This window comes from Rhinopithecus roxellana, chromosome 3, assembly GCF_007565055.1.
Source record: "Rhinopithecus roxellana isolate Shanxi Qingling chromosome 3, ASM756505v1, whole genome shotgun sequence".
NCBI lineage: Eukaryota > Metazoa > Chordata > Mammalia > Primates > Cercopithecidae > Rhinopithecus > Rhinopithecus roxellana.
In genome coordinates this window covers 3,299,389-3,324,118 of record NC_044551.1, presented here as the reverse complement: position 1 = coordinate 3,324,118, position 24,730 = coordinate 3,299,389, and the positions used below count along the sequence as shown (strand labels likewise).

Sequence of the window (24,730 nt, the reverse complement as noted above, 5' to 3'; positions counted from 1 at the left end):
GGCTAATTTTTTACTTTTATTTTTGTAGACATAGAGTCTCACTGTGTTACCAGGGCTGGTGTTGAACTCCTGGGCTTAACCAGTCCTGCCTTGGCCTCACAAAGTGCTAAGATTACAGTCATGAGGTGCTGCACCCGGTCTCTCCTCAAGAGTTTTTTGGCTAAGCAATTAATATATCATATGTAAAGAGTAGGCATTCAATAATATTTCTTTTCCAATTATACATTTCATCATTTAAAGGGCAAGGCAGCCAGGAGTTGTGGCATGTGCCTTCAGTCTCAGCTATTTGGGAGGCTGATGTGAGAGGATCTTTTGAGCCCAGGAATTCAAGTCCGGCCTGGGCAACCCACCCCTGTCTCTAAAAAACAACAACAGGCAGGTGCAGTGGCTCAGACCTGTAATCCCAGCTCTTTGGGAGACTGGGGCAGACGGATCACTTGAGTAGTTCAAGACCAGCCTGGCTAACATGACAAAACCCTATCTTTACTAAAAATACAAAAATTAACTAGGCGTGGTGGTGTGTGCCTGTAGTTCAAGCTTCTTGGGAGGCTGAGGCAGGAGAAACACTTGAACCCAGGAGGCGGAGGTTGCAGTGAGCTGAGATCACACCACTGCACTCCAGCCTGGGTGATAGAGTGAGACTTAATCTGTGAATGAATAAATGAATGAATGAGTGAATGTGAATAACAACAATGACAAACCCAGAAACATATGGGCAAGACAGCTTAAATGTAGGATGTTTGCATTTAGCCATTTCACTCTCTAGTAGTGAAGGTATGGTGAAATTGTGACTGAATTACATTCACCTGCTTTACTAGAAACTGACAAGTAATTGGATTAATGAAGCATAAGGCAAAATGTAGAGTAATATTAGCTCAATGTGATCGTTGAAGGGAAAAAATTCAAATGATAACAAAAAACCAACCTATATTCCCCTGGGCACTACGAAACAACATCTGTACCAGTGGTTCCTATACTTTGGGACACATTGAAATTACCTGGGCATCTCTTTAAAATACTCCTGTCTGGCTGCTACTCCCAGACCTTCTGATTTATTTGGTATGGGAGGATCATTGGCGTCACAGCTGTCCAGGTGGGCCTAATGTGCAGCAAAGTTTGAGAACTACCGTGATGTATACTTTTATTCCTAGTGGAACTACCACTAATAGTCACAGTATTCAGAGTCCCTTCCAAAATTCTTTTTATTCTTTGCCGGTGCCAAAAAAAGAAGCAACATTGTTAAGGGAAGATCCTCAAGGCAGAGTAGAGTAAATTGGCACCCTCTCTAAATCATGCAAATAAGTCACAATTATAATTTATTTTAGATTCATGACAACTGTTCACCTGGCCACTTATTTATGGTATACATGATCCCCAAGTCGGAGGCAACTGTAATATCATGGAGTGCATCAGAGTTGAAGTAAGAAGGCTTGCATTCAACTCCCAATTCTTCCACTTACTAACAGTTATGATGGCAATTCATTCAATCTTGCTGAAGTTCTCATTTTTTTTCTCCCTAATATGAAAATAACCAGATCTGTTTTGCATGGTTGTAAATATCTTTAAAAGCTAAGGTATGTGAAGGTAAACTATAAAGTATATAAAGATATTAAAGATTTATTATTTGAAAGGATTTTTCTTAACCTTAGAGGTGACTTAACTTTCTAGGTTTTTTTTTTTTTTCCTGTATTTTTTCATTGCCTTAAGAAGGAGATCTGCATATAGTAGATAATAAATGCAGTTGAACTTAACATGTGTATAGTAGAGGAAGTATTATTTTGTATTTCTATTCCATGTTTTAATCTGGGTAGAAACATAAGTTTTGTACTCATGCCTGGGTTCCAACACATGTTTGCCACTTGTTAGCAAATTTCTCAATAGACATGTTCTAAGACTCTGGTTTGTTATCTTTTTGTATGGAGAATAGTACCTATCTTTCAGGGCTGTTATGATCCTCGCATATAGTGCCCTAAGCATAGTAGCTAGAATGGAGCATGCAGAAAATGCTAATTCCTTTCTTCTCTCCAAAAATATCATAATCTTGTGATAATACAGATGACTCTTGAATACCACAGGGGCTAGGGACCCTGCCCACGCACAATCAGAAACTTACATATAATTTTTGACTCCTGAAGAATGTAACTACTAATAGCCTGTTGTTAACTGGAAGCCTTACTAATAAGGTATGCAGTTGATCAATATGTATTTTGTATGTTATATTTGTTCTGTACTCTATTTTTACAATAAAGAAAGCCAGAGAAAGGAAAATGTTATCAAGAAAATCATAAATGAGACAGAATACATTTATTATTCATTAAGTGGAAGTAGATCATAAAGATCTTCATCCTCATTGTCTTCATGTTGAATAAACTAAGGAAGAGAAAGCAATGGAGTTGGTCTTTCTGTCTTAAGGGTGGCAGAGGCAGAAGAAATTCAAATATAAGTGGATCTTCTCAGTTCAAACCTGTGTTGTCTAAGAGTCAATTGTAATTTTTAAAGTCTGAGTAATAATTTTTAGTAGCTAAAAATTCTTAACTGTCATTTAAAAATTTTGTTTTGCTGATTTCTATACCATTTAACATTTTAAAAACTTTTTTATTGATGCATAATGGATGTACGTGGTGCTCCTGTCTCCCTATCCCCCACATGTTTTTTGGAGTTTTTTTCTGTTTTTTGTTTGTTTTTTGGAGACAAGAGTCTCGCTCTGTCACCCAGGCTGGAGTGCAGTAGCGCAATCTCGGCTCACTGCAACCTCTGCCTCCTGGGTTTAAGCAATTCTTCTGCCTCAGCCTCCCTAGTAGCTGGGAGTACAGGTGCACGCCGTCACACCTGGCTAATTTTGTTTGTATTTTAGTAGAGACAGGGTTCCACCATGTTACCCAGGCTGGTCTCGAACTCCTGAGCTCAGTCAGTCTGCCCGCCTCAGCCTCCCAAAGTGGTTGGATTACAGGCATGAGCCACCACACCTGGCCACAGATGGTTTTAAAAGCAGTGTTTATCTTTATGCTTTTTCAGATAAGTTTATACCATGGATAGCACAAAGGAGAAGTGTGACAGTTACAAAGATGATCTTCTGCTTAGGATGGGACTTAATGATAATAAAGCAGGAATGGAAGGATTAGATAAAGAGAAAATTAACAAAATTATAATGGAAGCCACAAAGGTATGTTTCTTGTTTCTTTTGATATGTGTAATTTAATGACCTTTTAACTTTCTGTTTCAAAGAAAATCATTTGAATGTCATTTTTATTTAATATTTCAATATTTCAATATATATTATTTTTAAACTACAAAAGGGTATGGAATAATCTCCCTTCTATTCTGTTGCTCCTACCATCCAGGTTTCTATTTCACATGCATATAATAGGCATATAAAACCAAAATAATGTACATGTTCCTATTCACCTTTCTTTTGTTTAACCCCAATGGGAGAAATTGTTTTGGTATTTGGATTTTTTTTTCAGTTAATATAACTTGGAGCTCTTTCTGTATAGGTAATTAAAGATCTTCATTCTTTGTATGCCTGTGTGTGTGGATATAATGTAATTTATTGAACCAGCCAAAAAGTTTATAGATAAATATATGTCATTTGTAGTCTTTTATTTTTACAAACATTATTAGTAAAGTAGGGAATAACCTTGTATTTTATAACTTTCTGTATGTGCAAGTACAACTGTAGAAGAGATTCCTACAAGTGGAATTGTTTCACCAATTACACATAGCACAAAAGAATATATGCATGTGTGATTTTTACGAATTGCCAAATTACCCTCCATGGTGTTTCTGTCAATTCACACTTCCACCACAAATATGTGTGTATTACCATACTGAAACTATGCCAACACAGTGTATTACTAAACTTTTGTATTTGTCAATCTGAGGTAATATAGTATAGCATTAATTTGTATTCCTTTTATGAAAAATTAGTTGCATATCTTTTCTTTCTTTGAGACAGCGTCTCACTCTGTCACCCAGGCTGGAGTCCAGTAGCACAATAATAGCTCATTACAGCCTCACCCTCCTGGACTCAAGTGGTCCTCTCACCTCAGCCTTTGAAGAGCTAGGACAATAGGCACATGCCACTAAGCCTGGCTAACTTTTTATTTTTTGTTGAGGTGAGGTCACACTATGTTGCCTAGGCTAGTCTTGAACTCCTGGCCTCAAGCAATCCCTCTATCTTAGCCTCCCAAAGTGCTGGGATTATAGGCATGAGCTACTATGCCTGGCACTCTTTTGATATTTTAAAAATTACTTGTATTTCATTTTTTATGAACTCTGATTATATATTCTATATACATATGCACATTCAATAATTAGTTATCTTTTGACTTTGCTTATGGTAGTTTCTCCTGTTCAGAAATTTTTTGTTTGCTCCATTTTACGTAGTTGAATGCCAACTACGTAGGGCTTTCTTTAAGGTCATAAAAGAATTCTTTAATTTTTTTACCACTTCTTTGTTTCATTTATATATTATATAGAATATATATGTATTAATGTGTTATGTGTATTATCAATGTATATCAATATTAAGATACATTAATAATATATACATAATATATAATATGTATTAGTATGTTGTATTATGTATGTTATGTACATTAATAAACACAATACATGTATTAATATATGTGTAGAAAGATGTAAACTTTAAGAGAATATCCTTATTCTTAGGAAATGCATGGTGATGTCCACAGCAACTTACTTTAAAATGGTATAGCCAAAAGGAGGGGAAGGGGTGTGTGTGGAAGTTGAGGAAGAAATCAAATGTAGCAGGATATTAATTGATGAATCTAGGTAAGGATATATAGGTGTTCATTGTACTATTTTTTCAGGTTTTGCAGTTTTGAAAATTCCAAGATAAAAAGTTAAGGAATTATCATTAATTTTGTTAGCTATGAAAATGCTACTGTGATGAGGTGCGAAAATGGCCTTATTTTTAAATGCATACCGAAATCCTCTGTGGAATGGCTATCTTGATATTTATAATTTAAAATGTTTCACTTGTAATGAAGCATATACAGTAAAATGTTAACAGCTGTTAAATCTGAGTGATAGTTTTATACATGTTTATTGTATTCATGTTTTTTCTGCCTTTGAGACTTTTTTGATATTTTCATCATAAAAATGTTCAAAAAGAAGAAAAAGAATAAAACCTATGAATCTAGTTTTTAGGTTAAGAAATAGAATATGTAGGTTACCCTAGATGTCCCTATCTGATCCTCCCTCTCTATTCTCTGCATTGCAGTACAATTTATTAAATAGTCCATCCTTTTCCTACTGATCTGCTGTGCTTTCTCTTCTGTTCCACTGGATCATTTGCCTATGTTTGCATGTGTATTGCATGTTTTTTATTATCATGCTTTATAATAAGCCTTGATATCTGCTAGCACAATTTCTTTTTTTTACACTTTGCTCTTTTTCAAGAATATCTTGAGTATTCTTGAAGCTTTGCTTTCATATAAATTTTATGTGATATATATCAAAAATATATAGGTACGTATATAATTGGCACATATCACATGATTGTTATATAAAAATACATAGAATGATATATATTCCTCTAGTATATGAGGTGAGTTTATCATAAATGGTATCTTGATTAAATTGGAATTTTCTAATTGTTACTATTCCATAGCAATACAATTTACTTTTTTAAAATTCTTTTTTATTTTATTTATTTATTTATTTTTGAGACAGTGTCTCACTCTGTCGCCCAGGCTGGAGTGCAATGATGCAATCTCAGCTCACTGCAACCTCCGTCTCCCAGGTTCACGCCATTCTCCTGCCTCAGCCTCCCGAGTAGCTGGGACTACAGGCACCCGTCACCTCGCCCGGCTAGTTTTTTTGTATTTTTTAGTAGAGACGGGGTTTCACCGTCTTAGCCAGGATGGTCTCAATCTCCTGACCTCGTGATCCGCCCGTCTGAGCCTCCCAAAGTGCTGGGATTACAGGCTTGAGCCACTGCGCCCGGCCTGCTTTTTTAAAACTCTTATCAGAAAGTTTAAAATATATAGAAAATTACAGAGAATAGTAAAGTAAATCCCCATATAATCATCACCCAGCATCAACAATTACCAACATTTTTGCAAATATAGTTTTATCTATCTTACCCTTCCCCTGCTGATTTTTGGAGGGAGGAGTAGAGTATTTTAAAACAAATTCCAATAAATTGGAGGCATTTCTAGAAGTTTACAATTTTTCAAAATGGACTCAAGAAGATACAGAGAATCTAAATAGATCTATATAATAAGGAAATAAATTAGTAATTAAAAATCTCCCCATCAAAGAAAAAAGACCAGGCCATTTGGCTTCTCTGGTGAATTTTATCAAATATTTAAAGACGAAATGATACCAATATTCCACAAGCTCTTCTAGACAATAGAGAAGGATGGAACACTTCCCAACTCCTATGAGGCCAGTATCACCCTGATAACCAAAGCCAAACACAAGGTTATACATCATTATGAATGCAAAAGTCCTCAACAAAATATTAGAGGACTGATTTAAACAATATATCAAAAAGATTATGCACCATAACCAAATGGCATTTATCTTAGGAAAGCAAGGTTGGTTTAAGATCTAAAAATCGGCCAAGCTCATGCCTATGACCCCAGCACTTTGGGAGGCTGAGGCGGGTGGATCACCTGAGGTCAGGAGTTCAAGACCAGCGTGACCAATATGGTGAAACCCCGTCTCTACTAAAAATACAAAACTAAGCCAGGCATGGTGGCGTAGGCCTGTAGTCCCAGCTACTCGGGAAGCTGAGACAGAAGAATTGCTTGAATCCGAGAGGTGGAGGTTGCAGTGAGCCAAGATCATGCCACTGTACTCCAGCCTGGGCAACAGAGCAAGACTCCCTCTCAGAAAAAGGAAAAAAAAAAAAAGATCTGAAAAATCAATTAATGTAATACATCATATTAAAATAAAGGGCACAAAACCACACAATCATCTTAGTAGACTCAGAAAAAGCATATTTCATAAAATTCCACCACTATTCATGCTAAAAGCTCTTAACAAACTTGAAATAGAAGGGTACTTCCTCAATCTGGTAAAGGACATCTATTAAAAAAAAAACTACAGTGAACATCATACTTTATGGTGGAAGACTGAACACTTTCTCCCTAAAATTAGGAACAAGGCAAGAATGTCCACTCTCACCTTTTCAACTCAACATAGTCCTAACAGTTCTAACCAGTGCAGTGAGACAATAAAGATAAATAAAAAGGCCAGGTGCAGTGACTCACACCTGTAATTCCAGCACTTTGGTAGTCCGAGATAGGAGGATCAGGAGTTTGAGACCAGCCTGAGCAACATAGTGAGACCCTGTCATTAAAAACAAAACAAAACCCTTATACCATACACAAAATTAACTCAAAATAGACTTAAAGAGCCAAAACAATACAAATTTTAGGAGAAAATTTGAGAAAGCCTCTGAGACCTTCAGTTAGGCAGAAATTTAGATGTGATACTAAAAGGACAGTCAATAAAAGAAAGTTGATGAATTGGTCCTCATCAAAATTTAAAATGTTTACGCTTCAAAAGACAGCAATAAAAGTAAAAAGGTCAGGTGTGGTGGCTCACACCTGTAATCCTAACACTTTGGAAGGCTGAGGTGGGAGGATCAGGAGTTTGAGACCAGCCTGGGCAACATAATGAGACCTCCCATCTCAAGAAAGAAAGAAAGAAAGAAAGAGAGAAAGAGAGAGAGAGAAAGAAAGAAAGAAGGAAAGAAAGAGAGAAAGAGAGAGAGAGAAAGAGAAAGAAAGAAAGAAAAGAAAGAGAAAGGAAGGAAGGAAGGAAAAGAGAAGAGAAGAGAAAAGGAAAAGAAGGAGGGAGGCAGGAAGGAAGGAAAGAGATCAGTGTGCCTTGGGTAAAATATTTGTAAAACACATATGTGATAAAAGACTTATATCCAGAATATACAGAAAATGTCTACAACTCAATAAGCAACCGAATCAAAAAATGGTCAAAAGATGTGAATAGACATTTCAGTAAAGAAGATATACAAATGGCTCTAGGCACATGAAAAGATGCTCAGTATCATTAGTCATCAGGCAAATACAAATTTAAAAACCACAAAGAGATGCCATTCATACTACTATTGCTTAGAATAGCTATAATAAATAGGACACAGTAACAAATGTTGGCAAGGATGTGGAGAAATTGGAACCCTCCTGCATTGCTGATGGGATTATAAAATGGTTCAACCACTTTGGAAAACAGACTGGCATTTCCTCAAAAGTTGAGTATAGAGGTACCATATGACACAGAAACTCCACTCCTAGGTACATACCCGAGAGAAATGACAACGTATGTCCACATGAAAACTTGTCCACAAATGTTTATGATAGCATTTTTCACTGTAGCCAAAAAGTGAAAATAAGCTAAATGTCTATCAACCAGATAAATGGATAGACACTATGTTCAGTGATGAAATAATGGTCAGTTTTTTGAATTATTTTCTACATTTTCTTTAATGACTTAACATTAAATGTTTGAAAATACTTTGTAAGGAGTATTTTTTAATGCAAGAGATAACTGATGACCCAACCCATTAAGGCCTTTGATATGCCCTGTGGATACTACCTAGGACATACCGTTCTTTTCTGAATGCAAATCTGTATTCATCTCAGAGAGCTTGTACTATGCTAAGTACTGCCTCACAACAATCTTGTAATTTAATTAACTACTAATAAATTCATCTTACAAATAAACTGAGATGTAGAAAGATTAAATAATTTTAGAGTCACCTAGCTAGTAAGTAGTAGAGCTAAGTTTTAAATTTAATCTTCTGTTTCCCGAGTATGTGCTCTTAGCCACCAGGTTATACTACAGTGATGCTTTCCTTCAGATATTTTTCTTATGCTTTGTTTTGTTTTCCTCCATAGGGGTCCAGATTTTATGGAAATGAGCTCAAGAAAGAAAAGCAGGTCAACCAACGAATTGAAAATATGATGCAACAAAAAGCTCAAATCACCAGCCAACAGCTAAGAAAAGCACAATTACAGGTATTAATTAAATTGTTAAATAAAGTGGAAGTTGTAGAATAGTAATTGACAGTTAAAATGTATTGTCAAGTCATAACTGAAAAGATGAAATGTAAATGTTTATTATATTGTAAAGCGTACATATTCAGCAAATGAACATACTTTGCTAAGTGTTGCTCTGCTCATTTACATAAAGACTCCATACCTAGACATTGTCACCTCTATTATACAGATGAGTAAATGAAGTGTTAATTAGGTTAAGTAACTTGCCCAGCTTGATAGGACAGGTAGTTGGCAGAACGAGGATTTAATCCAAAGCCTATGTTCTTTTTATTGTATACATACTTCGCAGCTAGAAAAAGGCCACAGGATAAATGTGGCATGTTTCTGCAATGCTGATGTTGCAAAAAATATTTGAGGAATATGTTAGCTAATTAAATTGGAAAGTAACTTAAAACATAACCATGTTATAGTAAAATAAAAAGTCACACTATAGATTAGAATGCCAAATGTACATGAACTTTTAAGATAAAACACAAGACTTCTAAAATCTTGGAAGGTTTTTGCCTTCTCCAGAATCTCGGGAAGTAAATACTCAAAGTTTCCTTTTCTATTAAAAGTTATTTCAGGAGAAAAGTTTGGGAATATCCAAGTTGCAGGGCACTGTGTGGTAGACTGACAACTCAAAGCAGTCAAATTTCTGATAGTAAAACAAGTCATGGCAAGAGGCGTTTACTCTTTATCAAAATCTGATCCAATGTTAACAAAGCTCTAGTCTATAAAGTAACAATAAAATTAGATTAATCTAATATGCTACAAAATCCTTGTCTGTGATTAATCTAATATGTTACAAAACCCTCTGTCTGTGACAGAGTTCAAAGATCATAAATTTTATGTTTTCTTTACCAAACTATATAATGTGTCATTTTTTGATACATATGCCTTCTCAGAGCACAAGATAATTTTTACATGGTCTTCTGTTATGATGAAAGATGATTTATTTGTCATATCATCATTTTTAATGCTTCACGGCATTCCACTGTATGGAGGTACCATAATTTATTTACCATTTCCCACCTTGATTTCAGTTTTTTGTTTCATACGCAACCCTGTGATTATCCTTCTTACCTTTGTACCCTAGTGCTGTTATTTTGATCAAAGATGGTATCATTTTACATTTTCAGCATGAGAGTATTGATTTTCTCACATAATTGTAAGCCATTAATATTTCCTTATTGTGAGAATTTCCTCTTTTATTCTATTTGTGAGGATATATGCTAAGTTGCTAGCACAAGAGACCAAAAATGTAATATTTTAAATAAGAGCTGCTTTCTTTCTCACATAAGTGAGTAGTTCTAGCTGGTGAGTGACTCTGATTATCATTTAGAGACCCAGGTTCTTTAAATCATGTTGTTCCATCATCCCCTGGCGTTATCCTTACCTGAATTAGCAAAACTGAATTATTTTCCATCCATATTCCATCTCCTGGTTAAGGAAGAAAGAAAGGGAAAAAATTGAAGGCAAGTACAGTAATTTGCTATTAAACAAGTGCAAAAGAAGTTGCACACATTACTTCAGCTCACATTATTTGGCAAGAATTTAAGTTACATGGCCACACCTAACTGCAAGAGAAGCTGTAACTTTAGCTGGGTGCCCATGTGCCCAGCTGAAAATTCATTACTATGGAAGGAAGGCAGAATGGATTTTGGGATTCAAGTAGCAGCCTGAAGCAATGTTTTTTGCTCACATTTCTAGGGGAGTTTATATCTATCTTGATTTATAAGGTCTTAATATATTAGAGATTTTTTTCTTGCCATTTGTTTTGAATATTTTTCCAATGTATTGTCTTTTAATTTTGCAGTTTTTCCCATATAATTTTTAATATTTATGTAATCAAAGCTGGTGACTTTAAAAAAATTGTATATATATGTATATATCTTCCTTTCACTTCAAAATTTATTTTTTTTAACTTTTAAGTTCGGGGTACATGTGCAGGTTTGTTATATAAGTAAACTGGTGTCATGGGGGTTTGTTGTACAGATTATTTTGTCAGCCAGGCATTAAGCCTAGTACCACCCATTAGTTATTCTTCCTGATCCTTTTCCTCCTCCCATCGTCCACCCTCCAGTAGGCCCCAGTGTATGTTGTTCCCCTCTATGTGTCCATGTGGTTTCATGATTTAGCTCCCACTTACAAGTGAGAACATGCCATATGTGGTTTCTGTTCCTCTGTTAATTACTAGGGAAAATGGCCTCCAGCTCCATCCATGTCCTTGCAGAAGACATGATCTCATTCTTTTTTATTGCCACACAGTATTCCATGGTGTATATGTATAAAATTTTCTTTATCCAGTCTATCATTGATGAGCATTTAGATTGATTCCGTGTCTTTGCTGTTGTGAATTGTGCTGCAGTGAACAAACACAAGCATGTATAAAAAGACCATATTTTTCAAAGCGGTTTTAGGTTCACAGCAAAATTGAACAAAAGGTACAAAGATTTTCCATATACTCCTTTCTCCCCACAGGCATAACCTCCCCTGCTATCATCATCCCCCACCAGAGGGGTACATTTGTTACAGTTGATGAACCTACGTTGACACAACCTTATCACCCAAAGTTGATAGTTTACATTAGGGTTCAATATTGGTGGTGTACATTCTGTGGGTTTTGACAAATGTACAGTGAGGTGCATCCACCATTATAGTATCATACAGAATAGTTTCACTGCCCTAAAAAAATACTCTGTGCTCTATGTATTAATCCCTCCCTCCCCCAGTAACCCCTGGCAATCACTGACCTTTTTACTATCTCCATAGTTTTCCCTTTTCCAGAATGTCATATATTAGAATCATACAGGATGTAGCCTTTTCAGACTGACTGTTTTTACTTATGCAGTGTAAATGCATACATTTACATTTCCTTCATGTCTTTTCATGGCTTAATAGTTCATTTATTTTATGTACTGAATGTTATTCAATTGTCTGGATGTACCACAGACAGTTTTTTTTTTTTTTTTTTTTTTTTTTTTTTTTTTTTTTTTGAGATGGAATCTCTCTCACTTTGTTGCCCAGGCTGGAGTGCAGTGGTGCAATTTTGGCTCACTGCAACCTCCGCCTCCCACGTTCAAGCTTTTCTCCTCCCTTGGCCTCCCGAGTAGCTGGGATAACCAGTGCCCACCTCCATGCCCAGCTAATTTTTGCATTTTTTAGTAGAGACAGGGTTTCACCATGTTGGCCAATCTGGTCTCCAACTTCTGGCCTCATGTAATCCGCCTGTCTCAGCCTTCCAAAGTTCTGGGATTACAGGTGTGAGCCATACCACAGACAATTGAATAATATTCAGCACATAAAATAAATGAGCTGTCAAGCTATTTGTCCATTTACCTACTGAAGGTTACTTTGGTTGCTTCTAAGTTTGGGGAATTATGAATAAAGCTGCTATAAATATCTATGGCCAGGCTTATGTATGGACATAAGTTTTCAACTCTTTTGGGTAAATACTAAGGAGTGCAATAATATGGTAAAATAAAATTATGTTTAGCTTTATAAGAAACTGCCAAACTGTCTTCGAAAGTGACCATACCATTTTGTCTTCCCACCAACAATGACTGAGGATTCTTGTTGCTGAATATCATTGCCATCATTTGGTGTTGTCAGTGCTGTGAATTTTGGCTATTCTAATATATGTATAGTGGTATCTCGTTGTTTTAATTTGCATTTCCCTGATGACATATGATGTGGAGCATCTTTTCATGTGCTTATTTGCCATCTGTATATCTTCTTTGTTGAGGTGTCTGTTGAGGTCCTTGACCATTTATGATCAAGTTGTCTGCTTTCTTATTTTTGGTTCTTAAGAGTTCTTTGTGTATTTTGGACAACAGACTTGTATCAGATATGTCTTTTGCAAATATTGTTTCCCAACCTGTGGCTTTTCTTTTTACTCTATTGACAATATCTTTCACAGAGCAGAAATTTTTAATTTTAATGAAGTCTAGTTTATCAATTATTTCTTTCATGGATTGTGCCTTTGGTATTGTATCTAAATAGTCATCATCAAACCCAAGTTCGTCTATATTTTCTCTTGTGTTATCTTCTAGGAATTTTATAGTTTTGCACTTTACACTTAGGTCTGTGATTCATTTGAGTTCATTTTTGTGGAGGATATAAGTTCATCTTTTTTTTTTTTTTTTTTTAACATGTGGATATCCAATTGTTCCAGCACAATTTGTTAAAAAAAAAAAAAAAAAAAAAAAATTTTCTTGCTAGGTGTGGCGGCTCACACCTGTAATCCCAGCACTTTGGGAGGCCAAGGTGGGAAGATCGCTTGAGCCCAGGGGTTCAAGACGAGCCTAGGCAACATAGCAAGACCCTGCTTCTACAAAAAATAGAAAAAAATAACTGGGGGTGGTGCACAGGCCCATGGTCCTAACTGTTCGGGAGGCTGAGGTGGGAAGGGAAGATTGTTTGTGCCTGGGAGGTCGAGGTGGCAGTGAGCCATGATTGCACTCCAGCCTGGGCAACAGCATGAGTCTCAAGAAAAGAGAGAGAAAAAAAAAAAGAAACTCTTATCCGTGTTATTGAGTCATTGCTCCTTTTTCAAAGACCAATTGTCTATATTTATGTGAGTCTATTTCTGGGCTCTGTATTCTGTTTCATTGATCTATTTGTCTGTTCTTTTGCCAGTACCACACTATCTTAATTACTGTAACTTTATAGTAAATCTTGAAGTCAAGTAGTTTCAGTCCTTCAGTTTTGTTCTTGTTCTTCAATATTGTGTTGGCTAATTGCATCTTTTGCCTCACCATATAAATTTTAGAATCAGTTTGTTGACATCCACAAAATAACTTGCTGGGATTTTGACTAGGATTGCACTGAGTGTATAGATGAAGTTGGGAAGAACTGACTGGCATTTGATAATAGAGTCTTCCTGTTCATGAACATGGAATGTCTCTCCATTTAAGGATGCTCCTTGGCTTACAATGGAGTTACATTTGGATAAACCCATTATAAAGTTGAAAAATTGTAAGTCAAACCATCATAAGTCTAGATATTCCCTGACTTAATGGTGGGGTTATGTCCAGATAAAAACCCTTCATAAAGCTGAAAAATCTTAAGTTGAACCATCATAGGCCAGAGACTGTATTTAGTTCTTCTTTGCTTTCTTTTTTCAGACTTTGTAGTTTTCCTCATGTTGATCTTGTACATATTTTGTTACATTTATACCTAAGTATTTCATTTTTGGAGGTTTTAATATAAATTGTAATGTGTTTTTTTGTTTTGTATTGTTTTGTTTTGTTTTTGAGACTCCCTCTGTCACCCAGGCTGCAGTGTAATGGGATGACCTCAGCTCACTGCATCCTCCTCTTCTGGGTTTAAGCGATTCTCCTGCCTCCACTTCCCAAGTAGCTGCGATTACAGGTGCCCACCACCATGCCTAGCTAGTTTTTGTATTTTTAGTTGAGACAGGGTTCCACCATGTTGGTCAGGCTGGTCTTGAACTCCTGAGTTCAAGTGATCCACCTGCCTCGGCCTCTGAAAGTACTGGGATTACAGGTGTGAGTCACCATGTTTGGCCTCTAATGTGTTTTAAATTTTAAATTTTACTTGTTCATTGGTGGCATATAGGAAAGTGACTGACTTTTGTATATTAACCTTGTATCTTGTAACTGATTATCACTTACTGGTTCCAGAAACGGTATTCTTATAATGGTTTTTTGGTTTTTTTTTTTTTTGGTCTTGGTATTGTACTTGGAAGATTATTCCTCACAGCCATGCCTATGTCTTCTTTTAGTATTTTTTATAGCTCTTGGCATACTCATATCTTTAGTCAATTTGGAATTTGTTTTGATGTAAGGTGTGAAGTATGTTTTTCTTAAATGGTGTTATATTTTCCCTACATAGTATTATTTTCCCTAAATGGTGATTCACTTGTCCCAACTCCATTTATTGAATCATGAATCCTTTCTTCACTGAGTTGAAATGAGGCACTTCCAAATAAAAAAATTCTCAATTGTTCTTTGATTTATTTCTGGACTCTCTTCTAATAAGTTCAGTCTTTTCCTGTATCAGTAACATACAGTTTTAGTTATTGAACAGCAGGAATATAGTTTAATATTCTCCCTTGTAATGCTTCCTTAAATTTTTTTTTCTCATGCATGTTTCTTTCAAATAAACTTAGGCATCATTTTATCAAGGTTTTAAAAAAAATTAGTTCTATCCATAATAATATTATTTTTAAATTGATATTAATCCTTAAGCAATGTACTTTCTGGACATTTTCATTTTATTGATCTATAACCTACAAATATGTTTAACAGTTTTAATGATATAGTATATAAGTGATGCTAACAACTGCTAGCTATTCATACTATTTTTAAAGCTCATATCCTTAAATATACTAATAATCTGGAGGAATAGGAAGTATCTTCCATTGTGTAGCAGAATATAAGATTTTGTTCCAGTGTTGGTTGACTATTTCATCAGAGGCTCTCTGGCATCTTTTGCAACAGGAATGGCAGGAAATGTGTTTTATGTTGATTGTTAAATTGTTTCATTTGTTGAGCTTCCTCCAAAAGAAGTTGTATAAATGGGAGGGGATTGAGGAAGTTTGAGTCAAGAAGGCCTGAGAGAACAGAGTTGTTTCCATAGGAAATGTGTTTCTATTTTAGAGTCTTAAAATTTCCAAGTACTCAATTTTATTATGTGTGATATGCTATTATGAACTATCGCTAGTCGAGCTGAGGTAAGCAACTTCTACAGGCATGAACCCCCAGGGTGTTCAGAACCTCTCTTAAGTATACTCCACCCTTTCTCAACCTCAGTGGACTTCTTCAAGACACAGTCATTTTTTTGTAACTGACAAATTGTTGTATAAGAACATGGGTTCGTAAATCAAGTAGACAAATGTTCATGTTACATTGCATGACAGCTACACAGCAAATCAGTGCATTTTGACCATTTTGGCAATTTATTGATTTGGTTTTTGGTGTTTTTTTTTTTTTTTTTTTTTTTTTTTGAGAGACAGGATCTCTCTCTGTCACCCAGGCTGGAGTGCAGTGGTCCCATCATGGCTCACTACAACCTCCAACTACTGGGCTCAAACAATCCTCCTGCCTCAGCCTCCCAAGTAGGTGGGACTATAGGTGTACACTTTCACCCCAGTTAATTTTTTAAATTTTTTGTAGAGACAGGATCTCGCTATGTTGCCCAGGCTAGTCTCAAACTCCTGGCCTCAAGCTACCCTTCCACTTAAGCCTCCCAAAGGGGTTACAGGCATGAGTCACTGGGGCTGGCCAACAATTGATTTTATTAACTCAAATTTATTCAGTAGTCTTGGGGAAATACTAACTTAAGAAAACAACAACAAAAAAACCACATTATTTCTGAGTCTCCTCAATGTAATAGAAATGGGGGATTTTTAAAGAAAATAAGACATATGAATAGAAAATATGCCATTACAGTTCAATTTGAGTGTATTTCAACATTACAGACTTTAAAAAATCTATTATAGAGAAGCATCGTAACATAATCAAAAACAGACTTCAGAGTAACTTGGTTTCACTGTTTAGTGCTAACATTTACTGGCTGTATGACTTAGGGTAAATTACTTACTCTTACTGACCTTTAGTTTCATCTATAAAATGGGAACAATAATTATGATCTCAGAATTATGACCAGTAAATGATTTAACTTAGAAAGCACTTAGCGTATTATATGACACATGTACTCAATAAATGTAACTTCTACTTTTATAATTATAGATAATTAAGCCCTTATTGTATCCCTAGATAGGTGCATTATATGGGTGTCTCTTTTAATTCTTTCAATAACCTATTGAGGTTGGTTTAGTACCACTTTACAAATAAGGAAAGTAAGCATGAAAGGGGTTAAATTGCTCCCTGTCCTGTAACTAATGTAGTTAAATTGAAGTGCTAGGACCCAAACCAAACCTGTTATTCTATTTTTTGTTTCTTTAAAAAAATCTATTATTATTATTATACTTTAAGTTCTGGGATACATGTGTAGAATGTGCAGGTTTGTTACATAGGTATACATGTGCCGTGGTGGTCTGCTGCACCCATCAACCCATCATCTACATGAGGTATTTCTACTAATGCTATCCCTTCCCTTGCTCCCCATCCCACAACAGGCCTTGACATGTGATATTCCCCTCCCTGTGCCCATATGTTCTCATTGTTCAGCTCCCATTTATGAGTGAGAACATGCAGTGTTTGGTTTTCTGTTCCTGTGTTAGTTTGGTGAGAATGATGCTTTCCAGCTTCATCCATGTCCCTGCAAAGGACATGAATTCATTTTTTATGGCTGCATAGTATTCCATGGTATATATGTGCCACATTTTCTTTATCCAGTCTATCACTGATGGGCATTTGGGTTGGTTCCAAGTCTGATATTGTGAATAGTGCTGTAATAAACATACATGTACATGTGTCTTTATAGTAGAATGATTTATAATCCTTTGGGTATCTACCCAGTAATGGGATTGCTGGTCAAATGGTATTTCTGGTTCTAGATCCTTGAGGAATCGCCACACTGTCTTCCACAATGGTTGACCTAATTTACACTCCCACCAACAGTGTAAATGCATTCCTATTTCTCCACATCCTCTCCGCATCTGTTGTTTCCTGACTTTTTAATGATCACCATTCTAGCTGGTGTGAGATGGTATCTCATTGTGGTTTTGATTTGCATTTCTCTAATGACCATTGATGATGTGGTTTTTTTGTTTGTTGGCTACATAAAGGTCTTCTTTTGAAAAGTGTCCGTTCATATCCTTTGCCCACTTTTTGGTGGGGTTGTTTTTCTCTTGTAGATTTGTTTAAGTTCCTTGTAGATTCTGGATATTAGCTCTCTGTCACATGGATAGGTTGCAAAAATTCTCTCCCATTCTGTAGGTTGCCTGTTCACTCTGCTGATAGTTTCTTTTGCTGTGTAGAAGCTCTTTAGTTTAATTAGATTCCATTTGTCAAATTTGGCTTTTGTTGTAATTGCTTTCAGTGTTTTAGTCATGAAGTCTTTGCCCATGCCTGTGTCCTGAATGGTATTGCCTAAGTTTTCCTCTAGGATTTTTATAGTTTTAGGTCTTATATTTAAGTCTTTAATCTATCTTGAGTTAATTTTTGTATAAGGTGTAAGGAAAGGGTCCAGTTTCAGTTTTCTGCATATGACTAGCCAGTTTTCCCAACACCATTTATTAAATAGAGAATCCTTTCCCCATTGTTTGTTTTTGTCAGGTTTGTCAAAGATCAAATGGTTGTAGATGTGTGGTGTTATTTCTGAGGCCTCTGTTCTGTTTCATTGGTCTATATATCTGTTTTGTTACCAGTACCATGCTGTTTTGGTTACTATAGCCTTGTGGTATAGTTTGAAGCCAGGTAGCGTGATGCCTTCAGCTTTGTTCTTTTTGCTTAGGATTGTCTTGGCTATACAAGCGCTTTTTTTTGTTCTATATGAAATTTAAAGTATTTTTTTCTAACTCTGTGAAGAAAGTCAATGGTACCTTGATGGGAATAGCATTGAATCTATAAATTACTTTGGGCAGTATGGCCATTTTTACCATATTGATTCTTCCTATTCATGAGCATAAAATGTTTTTCCATTTGTTTGTGTCCTCTCTTATTTGTTTGAGCAGTGGTTTGTAGCTCTCCTTGAAGAGGTCCTTCACATCCCTTGTAAGTTGCATTCCTAGGTATTTTATTTTTTCTCTTTGTAGCAATTGTGAAAGAGTTCACTCATGATTTGGCTCTCTGTTTGTCTATTGGTATATAAGAAAGTTTGTGATTTTTGCACATTGATTTTGTATCCTGAGACTTTGCTGAAGTTGCTTATCAGCTTAAGGCGTTTTGGGGCTGAGACAGTGGGGTTTTCTAAATATACAATCATGTTATCTGCAAACAGAGATAATTTGACTCCCTGTCTTCCTAATTGAATACTCTTTATTTCTTTCTCTTGCCTGGTTGCCCGGGCCAGAACTTCCAATACTGTGTTGAATAGGAGTGGTGAGAGAGGACGTCCTTGTCTAGTGCTGATTTTCAGAGGGAATGCTTCCAGCTTTTGTCCATTCAGTATGATATTGGCTGTGGGTTTGTCATAAATAGTTCTTATTTTGAGATACCTTCCATCGATACCTAGTTTAGTGAGAGTTTTTAGCATGAAGGAGTGTTGAATTTTTTCCAAGGCCTTTTCTGCATCTATTGAGATAATCATGTGGTTTTTGTCTTTGGTTCTGTTTATGTGATGGATTTTGTTTATTGAATTGCGTATGTTGAACCACCCTTGCATCCCAGGGATGAAGCTGACTTGATCGTGGTGGTTAAGCTTTTTAATGTACTGCTGGATTCGGTTTGCCAGTATTTTATTGAGGATTTTCACATTGATGTTTGTTCATCAGGGATATTGGCTTGAAATTTTTTTGTTGTTGTGTGTCTCTTGGGTTTTTTTGGTATCAGGATGATGCTGGCCTCATAAATGAGTTAGGGAGGAGTCTGTCTTTTTCTGTTGTTTGGAATAGTTTTAGAAGGAGTGGTGCCAGCTCCTCTTTGTACCTCTAGTAGAATTCAGCTGTGAATTTTTGTATTTTTAGTATGGATGGGGTTTCTCCATGTTGATCAGGCTGGTCTTGAACTCCCGACTGCAGGTGATATGCCCACTTCAGCCTCCCAAAGTGCTGGGATTTCACACGTGAGCCACCATGCCCGGCTGTGAATCTGTCTGGTCCTGGACTTTTTTTGGTTTGTAGTCTGGCTAGCAGTCTGCCTATTTTGTTTATCTTTTCAAAAAACTAGCTCCTGAACTCATTGATTATTTTAAGAGATTTTCGTGTCTCTATCTCCTTCAGTTCTGCTGTGATCTCAGTTATTTCTTGTCTTCTGCTAGCTTTTGAATTTGTTTGCTCTTGCTTTTCTAGTTATTTTAATTGTGATGTTAGGGTGTCAATTTTAGGTCATTCCTGTGTTCTCCTATGGCCATTTAGTGCTATAAATTTACCTCTAAACACTGCTTTAGCTGTGTCCCGGAGATTCTGGTATGTTGTGTCTTTGTTCTCTTTGATTTCAAAGAACTTACTTATTTCTGCCTTAATTTCGTGTTTATCCAGGAGTCATTCAGGAGCAGGTTGTTCAGTTTCCATGTAGTTGTGCAATTCTGAGAGAGTTGCTTAATCCTGAGTTCTAATTTGATTGCATTGTGGTCTGAGAGACTGTTATGATTTCCGTTCTTTTGCATTTGCTGAGGAGTGTTTTACTTCCAATTATGTGGTCAATTTTAGAATAATTGTGATGTGGTGCTGAGAAGAATGTATATTATGTTGATTTGGGTGGAGAGTTCTATAGATGTCTATTAGGTCTGCTTGGTCCAGAGCTTAGTTCAAGTCCTGAATATCCTTGTTAATTTTCTGTCTCAATGGTCTGTCTAATATTGTCAGTGGAGTGTTAAAGTCTCCCACTGTTATTGTGTGGGAGTCTAAGTCTCTTTGTAGGTCTCTGAGAACTTGCTTTATGAATCTGGGTGGTATTGTATTGGGTGCGTATATGTTTAGGATAGTTAGCTCTTCTTGAGATTGCATCGATCCCTTTACCATTATGTAATGCCCTTCTTTGTCTCTTTTCATCTTTGTTGGTTTAAAATCTGTTTTATCAGAGAATCAGAGACTGGGATTGCAATGCCTGCTTTTTCTTCTTCTTCTTCTTCTTCTTCTTCTTCTTCTTCTTCTTCTTCTTCTTCTTCCTCTTCCTCTTCCTCTTCCTCTTCCTCTTCCTCCTCTTCTTCTTCTTCCTTGGTAAATCTTCCTCCATCTCTTTATTTTGAGCCTATGTGTGTCTTTGCACGTGGGATGGGTCTCCTGAATAGAGCACACTGATGGGTCTTGACTCTTTATCCAATTTGCCAGTCTGTGTCTTTTAATTGGGGCATTTATTTTGATCCTGTCATTATGATGCTAGCTGGTTATTTTGCCCATTCGTTGATACAGGTTCTTCAGGTGTCAGTGGTCTTTACATTTTGGTATGCTTTTGCAGTGACTGGTACCAGTTTTTCCTTTCCATATTTAGTGCTTCCTTCAGGAGCTCTTGTAAGGCAGGCCTGGTTGTGACAAAATTCCTCAGCACTTGCTTGTCTGTAAAGAATTGTATTTCTTCTTCACTTATGAAGCTTAGTTTGGCTGGATATGAAATTCTGGGTTGAAAATTCTTTAAGAATGTTGAATGTTGGCCCCCACTCTCTTGTGGCTTGTAGGTTTCTGCAGAGAGATCTGCTGTTATTCTGATGGGCTTCTCTTTGTAACCCGACCTTTGTCTCTGGCCTACCCTTAACATTTTTTCCTTCATTTCAACCTTGGTGAATCTGATTATTATGTGTCTTGGGGTTGCTCTTCTCAAGGAGTATCTTTGCGGTTTTCTTTGTATTTCCTGAATTTGAATGTTGGCCTGTCTTGCTAGGTTGGGGAAGTTCTCCTGGATAATATCCTGAAGAGCGTTTTCCAACTTCGTTCCATTCTCCCCATCACTTTCAGGTACACCAATGAAATGTAGGTTTGGTCTTTTCACATAGTCCCATATTTCTTGGAGACTTTGTTCGTTCCTTTTATGCTTTTTCTCTAATCTTGTCTTCACACTGTATTTCATTAAATTGATCTTCAATCTCTGATACCCTTTCTTTCGCTCTATCAGTTCAGCTATTGATACTTGTATATGCTTCTCGAAGTTTTTGTGCTGTGTTTTTCAGCTCTATCAGGTCATTTATGTTCTTCTCAAAACTGGTTATTCTAGTTAGCAGTTCCTGTAACCTTTTATCAAGGTTCTTAGCTTCCTTGCGTTGGGTTAGAACATGCTCCTTTAGCTCAGAGGACTTTGTTATTACCCACCTTCTGAAGCCTACTTCTGTCAATTTGTCAAACTCATTCTCCATCCAGTTTTATTCCCTTGCTGGCATGGAGTTGTGATCCTTTGGAGGAAAAGATGTGTTCTGTTTTTTGGAATTTTCAGCCTTTTTGCACTGTTTTTTCCTCGTCTTTGTGGATTTATCCACCTTTAGTCTTCGATGTTGATAACCTTTGGATGGGGCTTTTGCGTGGTCATCCTCTTTGTTGATGTTGATGCTGTTGCTTTCTGTTTTTTAGTTTTCCTTCTAGCAGGACCCCCTTCTGAAGTTCTGCTGGAGTTTGCTGGAGGTCTACTCCAGACCCTGTTTGCCTGGGTATCACCAGCAGAGGCTGCAGAACAGCAGAGATTGCTACCTGTTCCTTCCTCTGGAAGCTTCGTCCCAGAGGGGTACCACCAGATGCCAGCTGGAGCTCCCCTGTATGAGGTGTCTGTCGACCCCTACCATCAGGAGGCATTGGAATCAGGGACCCACTTGAGGAGGCAGTCTGTTCCTTAGCAGAGCTTGAGTGCTGTGCTGGGCAATCTGCTGCTCTCTTCAGAACCAGCAGGCAGGAACGTTTAAGTCTGCTGAAACTGCGCCACAGCTACCCCTTTCCCCAGGTGCTCTGTCCCAGGGAGATGGGAGTTTTATCAATAAGCCCCTGACTGGGGTTGCTGCCTTTCTTTCAGAGATGCCCTGCCGAGAGAGGAGGAATCTAGAAAGGCAGTCAGGCTACAGTGGCCTTACCAAGCTGTGGTGGGTTCCACCCAGTTCGAACTTCCCGCTGGTTTTGTTTACACTGTGAGGGGAAAACCTCCTACACAAGCCTCAGTAATGGCAGATGCTCCTCTCTTCACCAAGCTGGAGCATCCCAGGTTGACTTCAGTCTGCTGTGCCAGCAGCGAGAATTTCAAGCCAGTGGCTCTTAGCTTGCTGGGCTCTGTGGACATGGGATCCACTGAGCTAGACCACTCGGCTCCCTGGCTTCAGCACCGTTTCCTGGGAAATGAACAGTTCTCTCTCTCTGGTGTTCCAGCACCACTGGGGTATGAAAAAAACCTCCTGCCGCTAGCTCAGTGTCTGCCCAAGTGGCCACCCAGTTTTGTGCTTGAAACCCAGGGCCCTGGTTGTGTAGGCACCCAGTGGAATCTCCTGGTCTCCAGGTTGTGAAGACAGTGGGAAAAGCATAATATCTAGGCCGGATAGCACCATCCCTCACTAACGGCACAGTCCCTCATGGTTTCCCTTGGCTAGGGGAGGGAGTTCCCAGACCCCTCATGCTTCCTGGGTGGGTCAACATCCCACCTTGCTTCTCCTAGCCCTTCTTGGCCTGCATCCACTTTCTAATCAGTCCCAATGAGATGAGCTGAATACCTCAGTTGGAAATGCAGAAATCACCCACCTTCTGCCTTAGTCTCACTGGGAGCTGCAGACAGGAACTGTTCCTATTCAACCATCTTGCCGGGGAATCCCAAAAGCTGTTACTCTTAACCAGTGTGACACACACCAGTTTTGAGCGGTAGCAAAAGGAACAATGTGCATGTTGGAGACTCAGATCAGAACTTGAAAGTCATTGGAAAATGGAAGAAAGGACAATATGAATGGGGATTTCAGTTGAAGAAACTTTTAAAAGCAGTAGTGGCATGCATCTGGTTGATGTAGAAAGAGAAGAGTTCAGACAAAGGTAACTAATGAGAGATAGTAAAAGGAAAGTAGAATGTATGAGTCATGCAGTGGGGAGGTTTCCTTTTGCCAACTACTGTTGCTTTAAGCACAAAAAAAAGAGAATAGCTTGCTGAAGACATTTTTATAGCATTAATACGTGAGTCTGAGGAGAATTTTTTCCCATTTGACTTGCTTTCTATTCATCATCTTTTTCTTTTCTAGATGATTCCATGTCACGGTATTTCAGATGCCACTTTCTTATTCTCATTTGACTGTTATATCTTAGGTATATTTTCTGGATTAAAATAGAGTAGTTTTTAGTTTACGTTTGTTTTTATTAATCTCCATAATTTGTTTACATGTGGTCATGATGCTATTCTCAGGTTCAGAATTGAGGTACTAAAAGAAGTAGGTTTTAATTAGCATGTTAAATTATAGTAATGTTGAAAGGTTCCATTTATTACGTATGGGATTTTACTGTAGGAAGTTAGTCTTCTTCAAGATTTTTTACTAGTACTGCTTTCACTTTTTAAACCAACTTTAATATACTGCTGTAAATTCATAATTTTTCTCCTTCTCGTCTCCCCTCCCCATCTCTCTTGTGAGAAAATAATTTGAAGTCAGATGAGGTCTTTCTTCTGAAGGAACTGACAATTTAGTATCTAACACAATAAGTGCCATGCAAGAGCAGGGAAACAGGAATATTAAATTCTGTGGCACAGAGGACAGACATTCTATTAAGATACCAAGATATATTTCAGCTGATCCTTAAAGGCTTGTGACAGAGCTCGGAAAGGCACTGTAGACAGAGGAATAGCCTGAGGAAGGCATAGAGCAACCCAGGTCATTCAGTGAGCTGTAGCCTAAACAAGGGGAAGCCTTCTACAGATTTCACTGTACCTCCTGGAGACAAACATGAGTCAGGGTGATTGCTTCTAAAAGAGGAGTTATAGGTTTAACCTGCGACTAGTGTGCAGCTGGTGTCACTATAACACTAAGAAGGAAGGACATAAAAAAAGTTCTGTAGAATGGAGGCAAAGCGGGAGTCCAACATGAGGGAAAAAACATAGACACCTATAGCTCTCCACCTTTGAGAAAACTTGCTAGAGGGAACTCCACATGACAGAAGTTATTTCCATTCCATAGATCACCCCAGTTGCTCCTTGCTGGCTGTTTTTCTCTCAGTTTTTGATGTTTTATTA

The 24,730-nt window shown here is 37.3% G+C and overlaps 1 protein-coding gene across 4 annotated transcripts in view; it reads left to right on the top strand.

Moving 5' to 3' along the window:
• The window catches only part of POLK (DNA polymerase kappa), a 92,403-nt gene that overhangs the window by 32,960 nt on the left and 34,713 nt on the right, over positions 1 to 24,730 (top strand). For 3 of the 4 annotated variants that reach the window (XM_030926801.1, XM_030926803.1, XM_010352830.2), the window contains exons 2-3: positions 3,016 to 3,163; positions 8,889 to 9,008. In XM_030926801.1, coding sequence (XP_030782661.1) covers positions 3,029 to 3,163; positions 8,889 to 9,008 — 255 coding nt within the window. In that variant the 5' untranslated portion in view covers positions 3,016 to 3,028. Of the gene's footprint in view, positions 1 to 1,340; positions 1,421 to 3,015; positions 3,164 to 8,888; positions 9,009 to 24,730 lie in introns of those variants that run through there. The other variant, XM_030926802.1, reaches the window with a different exon arrangement.